The 11,646-nt window shown below is 49.3% G+C and overlaps 1 protein-coding gene across 6 annotated transcripts in view; it reads right to left on the bottom strand.

The window, feature by feature from the left end:
• Window positions 1-3,380: 3,380 nt before the first annotated feature.
• PEAK1 (pseudopodium enriched atypical kinase 1) overlaps window positions 3,381-11,646 on the bottom strand; it is a 309,648-nt gene continuing 301,382 nt past the window's right edge. For all 6 annotated transcript variants that reach the window (XM_025271482.3, XM_025271476.3, XM_006080702.4 and 3 more), the window contains one exon: window positions 3,381-10,142. In XM_025271482.3, the coding sequence (XP_025127267.2) occupies window positions 8,982-10,142 (1,161 nt within the window). In that variant the 3' untranslated portion in view covers window positions 3,381-8,981. The remainder of the gene's footprint in view (window positions 10,143-11,646) is intronic.

Raw genomic sequence — 11,646 nt, 5'->3', positions numbered from 1 at the left:
CCCAGCATCAGGGTCTCTTCCAATGAGTCAGCTGTTGGCATTCAGCTGTGCAGCCTTGGACCAACTTCTCCCCACTCTGATTAAAGATTTCTTCATGTGCAGTGGGGGTCAGAGGGCTGGAGTGAGGATTAAAAGTGGGGAAACCTGGCCCAGGACCTGCAGGCAGGAGCTGCAGACGCAGTGCTGTTCTTGCCCCTCCTGCTGGTCTCACTCAGACTCTGAGGAGACTCATGAGAGGAGCAGGCAGACTGAGGAGCAGGACGCACACACCAGGCTGAGCGCCCGATCTGAGAGCAGCAGGCTGGCGATTTCAGGTGGATGAGAGAATATTTCCAGTGGGAGTCACCCCAGAAGCTTCTTGGCTGAATGAAGGCCCAGAGAATGGGGAGGTACGGACAGGAACAGTGTGGACAGAGAGCTGCGAGGAAGAGCCAGACTGTCTTGAGGACAAATCCTAGTTCCCTCCCTAGGGATTCCAGGCAACTAGCACCTCTCTGGCTTGTCTTCTCGTGGGTAAAATGGGATAATTCTAGAACCTACTTCATAGAGTTGTTGTGAAGATAAAACTAAGCTAGTTCAATCCCAAGAAGCTCTTTCTTGATCTCTTTGGAGCTCCTAGGAAAAAGCACTGACAAGGCACACAGATCGTGTTCAAATCCTGATTGGTTCAGTGAAAATGGGCAAAATGGCGCCATCTCCTTGGCGGTGGGGATGAAGCTTGCTCCCACTGGCACTAGTCCAGGGCTCTCTGAACAGCACCCAGGCCAGTTGCCCAGAGTGCATGGGAAAGGTGCAGGGTCAGGAGTTTGAGGAGAAAGAAGAGTCAGTGGGGGAAGCTGGGCTGCCCTGAGCCTGAGCAGAGGGGCCTGCAGAGCCCAACATACACAGTGGGCTCTGTCCTCGGCATCAGGGGGCATGAGTGGCTTGGGCAGGGAAGGCCGGGGCGGCGGGACTGGGGTGGTTTCGGGTGTGCCCCTGGGTGTGCGGAGGTGTGCTGCAGGGAGAAGACGCACTTGCGGGGAGAGGAAGAACAGATGGCGAGCCACAGGCTTGCAGGTTTTCACTCTGCCCAACTTCCGACCCCTAGTTCCAGGACTCCATCCAGCTCAAGTCTGAGGTGATGGCTCCAGGGAGCAAGAGCTCTGCGGCCCCCTGACAGAGATTTGGCGCCCCTCTATTCCTGGGACCCCAGGTCCCCCTCACCGAGCACATTCTCCAACACCCAGGAGAATGGGTCACTGGGTCACTGGGACTGGGGACCAGTAAGGCTCAGGCTTTTGGTTGCTTCTGTTCCTTCAGAGGGTAAGCGAGCAGTTAGTTGGGATATGTGTGTGTGGAGAGAGAGTTACCTAACATCTCCAGGAGGTCAGGAGTTGTGCCCAGGCAGCCTGTTTCCACTCAGAGGTTTGCACATTTGAGAGAACTGGATCTTGGCAACCAAGATCCCTCCCCCTCCGCCCTGTATGCAATTCCGTTTTTAAGTTTCAGCTGTGAGCTGCCAACTGCAGCCCTTGGCTCCTGAGGCACTAATGAAGCCCCTTCCCTTGTAGAGCATGGGCTCGCTTACAAGGAAGCATAATTTGCTGAGTCTTGGAGAAAAGCAGAGAGCGCATGGAGTGCACACCCTGTGCCAGGCACCCAGAGAGCTTCTCGTACCAGTAAATCCCAGGTAGGAAAGAACTCAAGATTCTTTGTGACCTGGGTTGAAAGAAGTCAGCTCCCAGGCATGTGGAAGCCAAAGAAAAAGTTAAAGTGTTAGCCGCTCATTTGTATCTGACTCTTTGTGACCCTATGGACTGTAGCCCACCAGGCTGCTCTGTCCATGGGATTCTCCAGGCAAGAATACTGGAGTGGGTTGCCATGCCCTCCTCCAGGGGATCTTCCCAACCTAGGTGATTGAACCTGGGTCTCCTGCATTGCAGGCAGATTCTTTACCATCTGAGCCACCAGGGAAGCCAAAGGCCCCACTCAATGTCAGTGGTCCATCACCTCTGGACAATCCAGAATCAAAGGGAAGAGTGGTCTTCCTGAGGGCCCACTGACAGAATTCTTAGGAATGGATCCCATGCTGGGCAAGGTGCTGAAGGGGTAACAGGATCTCTCTCCAGTCATACCAAAAGTCAGAGAGATCCCATTTGTGGCTTTGCTCCACCCCCTTTGGAGCCTGGCTTGGGCAACCCTGAAACCTCACCATCCAAGCCCGTATCTTTTAGGGCCCCAGTTGGCCACTCACCAGCAGAGCCCGGGACAGCCACCCAAGTGTACTGTGTTCCCTCTCTATAATGTTGAGACCTCTCAGCTCCAACTGTCTCTTTCTTTGGTTCTCTCCCTCCAGAAGTCAGTTCACAACAAGGAAGGTTAGTTCCCTGGGCTCCTCTCCAGAAGCTGAGCCTATGTCCCAGGGAGTTGTCTCTCAGCTTTATCCTGTTGACCCTTCCTCCCAGGCCCAGGCAACAGAGAGAGCTCTGAGGCCCACATCAGTAGTTTTTCCTCCTCAGCAATATATAACTTGAGTCTGGCAATCACTTTTCTGGAATATCCCTTAAATATTATGTCTGAAAGTTCTAGAGTGCTTGCTGGTGGAGAGAAGCCAGCTGGAAACAGTGTCCATGGTAAAGGGTTAAGAGCTCTAAAATCTGGTCTAAATTCAGAGAGTACATGTTTGCACTTTCATCCATTCTACTCCAATGACGTGGCAGCTGTCACTGCCTCTGCCCACTGCGGACTCGTCCTGCCTGAGCCAGGTGGCCTCCTCTGTCTGCTACAGAAGCATCTGCTCATTAGCTTGTCTGCCTTTGTGAGGACCCAGTGTGTGACCGTGTACCTTTAGGAACAGGCAAAGGATGTGAATTTTGCAGCAGGTGACGCTGCACAAGGTCCTGCTCTGCTCGTATTGTTTGCAGAGTTCTGAGATGGCCACTGAGAGGCTCAGCCTCAGCCAGCTAACCAAATGGTTTAAACAAACCCAGGGCATCAGAGGATGAGATAGCCGGATGGCATTACCAATGCAATAGACATGAACTTGGGCATACTTCGGGAGATGGTGAGGGACAGAGAGAGGCCTGGCTGCTGCAGTTCATGGGGGTCCCAAAGAGTCGGACACCACTGGGCGACTAACAGGACCTCTATATGGTGACTGGTCACTAGGGGGCGATCTCACACAGCAAACCTGCAGCCCTCTGAGCTCTGGGGGAAAGCTGAAGGCCTTCACTTGCCCTTCTATGCCTGGTTTTCTCAGTTCAGGGAGGGAATGAACTGAAAACAAGTCCAGGTCAGCAGGGACGAGCATCTGAGAAGGCATACCTCCTGTGAGTTAAGATGTAACCATGTCCGTCGCACGTCAGTGTGGAGAGAAGCTGAAAGGACAAGAGCTTGTCTGCTTTTACTGGATATGAAAATGAATTTATTTACACAGTAACATGATGCCACAGAGAACACAGCAAAGTACCACAGCAAACCAAAGGGCGGCGCCACCTGGTGACAGAGGGGACCTTTCGTTGATAGGTTTCTACAACTCTAAAATATGTTAAGTAGAGAGGTGAGGCTCCAGGAAAGAACAAAAGAAACAAGATTTTCAAAAAGCGAGCATGGGCAGAGCCAGTGGGGAATGAAAGAGAGAGAGGAATGAGGACTGCCATGATTCAAATCACTGAGAAGGACAACGCCTTGCTTCTGCCCTCATCTCATACCAAAATGCCCGGCGTATCAACAGAAAAAACCCTCCCCGGAGTGTTCGCATGTAACACCTTTTAAAACTGCTAAGGGAAGGGATAACCAAGTAGTTATTTGGAGCAAGTTTCCTGAAGCAGTGTGGTTTATCTTTCAAAAATGCTACCCTGAAGCCATAGGGCTGGTTCAACATTCAAGTTAACGGGAGCGCGGACACACACACTTTCCACACACTACACGGGCAAAGTGGATTTTCCATAATATAATATTTGTAGCAAAATATATGACTCTCTACTTCTGCTAGGTTAAAAAATGTCCGACCTCTTCTGATTCCCTGAAACTTTCTTGATTTAAAAAATAAAAGTGGAGGCAAATGGATGGGGAAAAGTGAGAAGCTAGAATAAACGCTGCGGCGTGGGAAACACCTGACGGGAGGTCCCCGATGCAAGCCCCTGCAGCCCGCCTGGGTAAAAGGGGAAAAGCTTCTGCAGTGGCTGACGCAAGAACCTACTCTAATTTCACACAGCTGCGGAGAGAGGGTGTTTAACAGCTGTATAGCACCTTGTACTTTCTGGGCACTTATATTAAATGGTGGTGATGATGAGTGGTGAACTCCTCGGTTTATAAAAAATACTAGATTTTTAAAAAGAAATTTCCCAAGAGTTTTTTTTTTTATTTTAAAAACAAACCTATTGAAACTACCACATCTCTTAAAAACAAAAACAAAAACAAAAAAACACCTCCGCTTTCAGTATTACAGGGACATGATTTCCCAAGCTGAAGTTTGGGTGATTGTCACAATGATGCCAATGGGAGAGGGGATAGTTCCTTCTCCTGAAATGCTGGGGAATTTATAATCTGCCCAAGGTTTTCCTTAGCATCATCTTCCCCACCCCCCACCCCAATACACAAAATGGACTTGTTTTTAAAAAAATAGGTTGTTTTTTGAGGATGGTTTACTTGACCAGTGGAATACCTGGATGTGGGAATGCATGTGAATTCTCTTCCCATGGCGTCTGTCATAACTCAGCCTCATCACCTAAAAAGCATCAGGACAAAGAGGCTTGGTTTCTTTGGTATAATCTCCGTCTAGCATCTTGCACGGCACCACGCGTGGCCTCCCTAACGGCATCGGTTTTGGTCCGTGGAACCCCCACGCTTGGTGCTGCCGTCAGCACAGGCTGCTGCGCACACTGGGGCAGCAGTGGCCCTTGGATTTGTCTTGGCACAGCACTTTGGGCCTTTGAGAATACGGGCTTCAATGAGGTAAAACTAGCCACCTGCTTTCACGGGCAGCCACCCTGTTCACTCATTAGGCTGAACCAGAATTTTTACTCCTTGTCAACTAGTAAGGGGAATTAAAAAAATATGTCAGAGTTAGCCCAGAAAGTCAAGTTACTCCCTGCCCATCCCAATTTCTGGAACTAACCCATATTTTCTTTCAGATCACTGCTGGTAACATCTAGGGAAAACTCCTATCAGCAAAACTAAGTCAGGTAATTTCCTAGCACCAAAGTATTCTTAATTCGAATGTGGGAAGTGGAGTGCAATCCTTCTATGCCCTACTGTTTAGTAGGCCCCAAAGATCTTTCATGGATATTTTATAATGCTAGAGACTTTAAAATACAATTTTAAGTAGTCTAATTCCCAGGATTATCATTAATATTTCCAGAGGCTCAGATCTCTTGGTTTAGAGTTTTCTAAGTTCACAAACTTGGACTGAATTTGGGAGCACAACTGGCCCCCAGTGACAGTAAAAGGCTACTCAGACCCTTAAAATTCTAACCAACAGATTTCACTTTTGGGCCCTCAACATCAGTCGATTAGGGAATGTGGGTGCTGTGCTCCCCTGTCTATCTCAGCTGGTTTATCTTCTGAGGGCAAAACTTAAAACCCACTGCCATATTCCTGGCTTCCAGTTCTGACTTAGCCTGTGGGTCGGTGGGCGTCCTTCACCATTCTTTTGTTGTTGATGCCATGGGTTGCAACTGCTCTTTCCACCATCCTGCTGTTATTCTTGATGAATCAGCTCCTTGGCATCATGCTAGTGCACCAAGGGCTCTCCTCAGGCGAGCAAGGGAGCCCTTTCACAGCCCCCTGCCTTCCTGTGGAACATCTAATTCCTTTCTTCCCAGACGAGGTTAGCATGCTAACAAGGCACTCTGCTGTACATTCAGTCTTGGTCTTGGCTACTCCAGCCATTGTCCTGTTTACCTAAAAGTGTACGAGAGATTATTCTTGCTCATGTGGCTTAAGGAAAAGTTCCAATAGCGGCTTAATTGTTCAAATTCTCAATATACATGGAAGAATCTATAGTACAGACTTCAGAAGAAGAGAAAAAATCCAATCTGTGTTGAAGACAATAACTTGATGTTACTTGAGAAAATTTAAAGTGCTATTCTAGTCACAATTCAAAACTCATATATATATATATATATAATATGTATAAATATGTATGTCCGTGTCTGAGGGCAGGATTTATTTGCAGTTGATGAATGAATTCAAAGTTTCTGCTACAATTAAAATGGAAATGCATAATATTTGTGTTAATATGAGACTGAATTTCATCATTTTGGAAAAATATTTGGAGGACCATCTGACAATACCTCTTGCCTAGAAATAGGGTTATCTGGCCTATTCCATTCTCACCTGTAACACTTTCGTCCTTCCCCACCTTACGTTCTTTGGCCCTCACTCAGAGAACTATTAGTCTAGCCACCCATCTCAGAGCAGCCCGAGTCCCTTCCTGACTAGCTGGCATTCACCTTTTGCCCTTAACACTTCCGACTCTGAAAACAGTACTAAGCACACCTAATGTGAAAAGGTGCTGGGCTTGCCAGTGCTATAAGATGATGGTAGTGGAGGGTGTCCGTGCTTATAATACTATCGAGTTACAATGAAGAAGACTGGATCCAAGTCAAAACAGAAACAGGAGGAAAAAAGGAGGGTGGTGGTGGTGAAGGATACCTAGGAAAGCAATAAAGGGACCAGGAAACATTCTTCATTAAATATGAAACTGCACTAAAGAGTCAACATTCAAATTCACACGGGCAAGGCAGCATGAGAGTGACACTGAGAAAGCGTCTCAATGTGCAAACCGTGGAGAGCAGGCTGCTAAGGGGGCGTGCTGGCGACAGGGTAGTGGTCTGCGCGCTGCCACTTCAGTGTATAACCGGGCAGGGGGTATGTGCACGTGGGTTAGCTAAGGGCAACCTACTAAAGCCTGCTAGGCAAAGTGGGGCCAGGTTGCAGGACACCGAGAGAGCGCAGACTGCTGGCCTGCAGCGGCGCGCCCATCCTGTGGCCGTTCCTTGGGGCAGAGACTGGCACTCTGCCCAGAGGAGACAAGACTCTGTGTGGGCTGACCAGCTCTTTTCCCTGGAAGTCCTGAACTGCTGGCTGGGAGGACAGGGGAATCCTCCAGATGGGCCTCACGGCTCCCATTCTCTTAAAAAAGAAGAAAATGAAGCAAAGAAGAGCACAATAAAATACATTCTTCTCCTTTCTTGATCCTCTTTGATATAGGTGAATCACATGAAAGGTGGTTAATAATGTTAAAAGTTTAGAAATTACCAAAAGGCCACTAACGTGCTATCTAAATAATACTGCACAATCAGGCTTGGCTTTACAAGCTCTGCACCGGCTGATGCGGGGCCCAGGGCCGTCTTGCCCACCAGGCAGAGGATGTGTCTATCAACCCTGCCACAGGTTGCTCCCCCAGAGGCCTGGCCTCTGCTTCCAGCGGGCATGTGCACACATACAGGTATACACGTGTACACACACTCACTCTGTCTGAGTGACTCTTGGGATTTCAAAGTTGAAGTAAACAGAACAGATAATCACAGTTTTGAATAACACACACACACACACACACACGCACACACTGGGTGGGGGTGGAAGGGACACTCATCTCAGCGCAAATATGTGCCAAGGGAAGAAGGGGAGGGTTTCTGTGGATATTGCTTCAGGTGAAGTTGCAACATAAACACTGTATATACAGCTAAAAAAAATACATACAAAAATTGCACATGTATCCGTAGGAGGGGCGCACAGACCCCAGGCAGGGTGCTCTCGGCACCACCTCGCAATCCAGACTCCTGATGAGCTGCCCTCAGTGCTGTTTCTGAGTCACCGGGAGCAATGTGCCTGTGCAGCTGGGAGGCAGTCTCTCTAGACAACGTGGGCATTGCGAGGTGGAGGTCGGCGCTCTCATCAGTGGCCTTCTCCCCTTCCTCTGCCTTCTGGCCATCCTAATAGCCAGCCACACCGTGCCCTTGAGGGAGATGTTACGGCTCAACAGACAGCCATTTCCATGCAGAGCTGTTGTCTACAGCATTTGGTAGACTAGTTAACACTGGCTGCTGGTAGAAGGAGGCTGGCCAATTACGGCTCAGGGGCAAACTGTGATCTGGGTACCGGTAGCCCTGGCTGCCAACGCTGACAGCTCCGACAGTAATCAGGGAGCGGCCCTTTAACCTCTGCTCCCCTGACGGCCCCAGAGAACTGCACGTGCGGGAACGCCATCTCCTTGGGTCCTGCCAGTTATTTGTAAGGTCTGACTGCACTCTGCCCTGCTGGGGCCCTGGTGACACCACCTTGGGTCAGCTCTGTCATGGGCTGATAAACCCAAACTTCACTGGCAAGTGGGGACAGAACCGAGGTGAAGGAGATTCAGGCAGTGGCAGCACAAGGGGAGACTTAGGGCTGTCCTCCATACAGTGCGTACACTTACTGATAATGGAAACCAAATGGGTGCATGACCCTAAGGATGGATTCTCTCTCCTTGTCCTTCTACCATCTGCGAGAACAAAGGATGTAATTCCCGGAACCAAAACTGGGCTGATGCTAAGGATGGCAGTTCTGCCTGGTAAGAGAGCCCATTATTGATCCTTTAAAGGAAAAGAGTCTGTTGTGAAAGTTTAGTAGATGATGGTAAGTACTGGTTAAATCTGTCTATTGCTAGTGAGAATAAACACACGGTGTTAAAAAGACAGGTGATACTCAGAGTTCTGGAGGAACTGGACCCAGCTCATGGAGTTCAAACCAGAGGAGCTGTCACTCAAGGTGCATCTTCATATTTCCTGCACCTGGGGACAGTTGGGGTGGAAGGCGTTCCCACGAGTGGCAGCTGCACATTTGTGCAGCTGACTTTCCCTAATGTTAAGACGGACTCAGCGACTCACTGGACTTGGATGGGGATGGAAGGCTTGTCTCTCCTCTTTCCTTGAATTCCATATGAGTATCAGGAAGGGGAAGTGTGAGGGCAACTTGAAGAAGGTGACACATGAAGTAAGACCAGTGACTGGGACCCGTTAACGGGGCTGCAGGATTCTCACCACACAGCTGAGAGAGTCTGGAGTGGCAAAAGCCAGATACTGAGCACAAAGCCAGTCCTCCAGGGTGACGCCACCCTCCCGGTCCAGGGACTTCTCGGCAAACTTGATCATGAGCAGAGTGCGCTTGATGTCCAGCCAGTTCTGGAGCAGGGTGTTCCTGTGAGCGGGGCTGGGGGAGGCGGTGAAAGTCTGGAAGAGATCTTCCCGGGGGCCCCAGAGCAGACACTGGAGGATGCCTTTGGCATCTGAAATGAGGATCCGCTCAGAGGGGTTGGGATTTAGGAGGCAGCTGGCCAGCTGCTGCAGGCCCCGGGAATAGGGGGAGCGGAGTGGGATGCGGGGCAGGTCGGCCCGAGTGTACTCCTTCTCCTTCAGCTCTGGGTTCTCATCAAAAGGGTTGGGCAGGTGCAGCATCTCGTAGATGAGGATGCCTGTCTGGAACTCATCGCACTTTTTATATTGCGTGGCTGTGATGATCTCCGGGGCGAGTCGGGACTGGTCCCGGAGGATCTCAGGATCTACCAAATGGCTCTTCTGCTTGGCCTGGGAGAAGTTGCTGACGATGAGCCTCGTGGGACAGGACGGGGTGGGGCTGGGTTCCGCAGGCCCCAGGCCTTGGGTGGGCCCCCCAGGCTGGTAGTGGACGAGCAGCAGGTTCTCCAGACGCAGATCGCAGTGGGTGACGTGGTAGGGTTTGAGGTGCTCCAGGCCCGAGCACAGCTGCAGAAGCAGCAGACACACTTGCCTCTCGTATGCATCCGGGCTTTTCCCATGCTGTGCCAGGGAGTCTCGCACAAAGTCGGCCACTGTGAGACAGGGAACCTCTCTGGTGATGACCACAACGTGGCTTCTCTGCTTCCTGCTGACGGCTGCCTGGCTTTCTTTGTGGGACGACTCTGCTTCGGAGCCCAGGTCTGGGCCCTTCCCATCAGCTTCTCCTTTCACCTCTTCCGTTGCTTCCATGTCATCCTCTTCCTCTTCGGCGGTGTCGGGATCCTCCCAGGGAAGCAGGCGCTTAGGAACTTCGGCAAGGAAGTGACCACAGTCCTGCTGGATGTTAAAGTGGACAGCCAGACTCTGCCGGATAGCCAAGCTGTGATAATATTGCTGCGATTCTTTAGCTTTGCTCTTACAGATCTGAAGGAAGAAAGCAAAGAACACAATTTAAAATGCACACTATCATTTAACAAGGCTTATGATTTGTAAAGAGGGGTTAACTAGAAGATGTCTGGAGTAGCGAGTAGGAGTCTGGAGTAGTGAGAGCAACAGTGTTGCAGTGAGGCAGAAAGGGTTTTGGTGACCCTGTGTTGAGTGACAAGAAACAGTGTCTTCATGCTTAACCCATCATGTGTATTATCTCTAGTCCTTATGTGTGCGTGTGTGCTAAGTTGCTTCAGTTGTGTCCGAATCTTTGCGACCCTATGGACTATAGCCCACCAGGCTCCTCTGTTCATGGGATTCTACAGGCAAGAATACTGGAGTGGGTTGCCATGCCCTCCTCCAGGGAATCTTCCCCACCCAAGGATCAAACTTGCCTGTCCTGCGGCTACTGCATTGCCGGTGGACTCTTTAGCGCTGAGCCAACAGGGAAGCCCTCTAGTCCTTACACTAACTCTTTAAAGTAGGCTGTGTGTATGTGCATGGTCAGCTGCTCAGTCATATCCAACTCTTTATGACTCCATGGACTGTAGCCTGCCAGGCTCCTCTGTCTATGGAATTCTCCAGGTAAGAATACTGGAGTGGGTTGCCATTTCCTTCTCCAGGGGATCTTCCCAATGCAGGGATCAAACCTGCATCTCCTGCATTGCAGGCAGATTCTTTACTGCTGAGCCATCTGGGAAGCCCAAAGTAGGCTGAGGACTTAAGAATTTAAAAAACAAAAACAAAAACCACAAACGCAGGGCCACTAGTTTGCAAACCTAAATCTGCCCGACACCAAAGCTTCCTCCTTCCACTCTATCTTGCCCCTCATCTAGAAAACTGAAAAACAAAAAGTCATTTTCCATTTATGCTTTCTTTCTGTGGAGTTTTATAGCCCAGACTTGCACAGCAGCTCAATAAATAGCTTATAACATAGGCCAGAATACCTTATATCACTGGTCAGGAGACTGACATGGAATTGACCAGGTCAACTATGAGTCTTCCTAACTTTTCAGTGAGTGTCACTGTGATGGTCACAACTCAGGCACTCATGGGTCACTGGCAGGGTAAAGAAGAAAGTTTGAGAGAATCGTTGGTCTCATCTAGTTGGAGCAAAACTAGCATTTCAATGGCAGAAGTCTAAGTTTTATATTTTCTCTCTTTTTTTTTGAACAATAATCTGTACCCAGGTTTTATGACTTAACAACATGTCTTGAAACTGTTCCATAGACAGCATACTATTAATAGTTTTTTTTTTTTTTTTATAGCTACATACATTCCAGTGTATTCCAATGGACATACAAGAAGAGTTCAGTTACCCCTCTCTACTGGCAGACATTCAGGTCCTTTCCAGCCACAGACAATGTTGCAGTGAAAAGCCTTATACATCCCCATATTGCTTGTGTATGAGGATACCTGTAGGATAAGTTTCCAGAAGGGGAAGTGCTGAGGCAAAGGGGATCTGTATTTAGATGTTTGATAAATGTTACCAAATTGCCTC

This window comes from Bubalus bubalis, chromosome 20 (genome assembly GCF_019923935.1).
Source record: "Bubalus bubalis isolate 160015118507 breed Murrah chromosome 20, NDDB_SH_1, whole genome shotgun sequence".
Classification (NCBI taxonomy): Eukaryota; Metazoa; Chordata; class Mammalia; order Artiodactyla; family Bovidae; genus Bubalus; species Bubalus bubalis.
The sequence above is the reverse complement of the archived record's forward strand: the minus strand, read 5'-3'. Positions and strand labels throughout refer to the sequence as shown.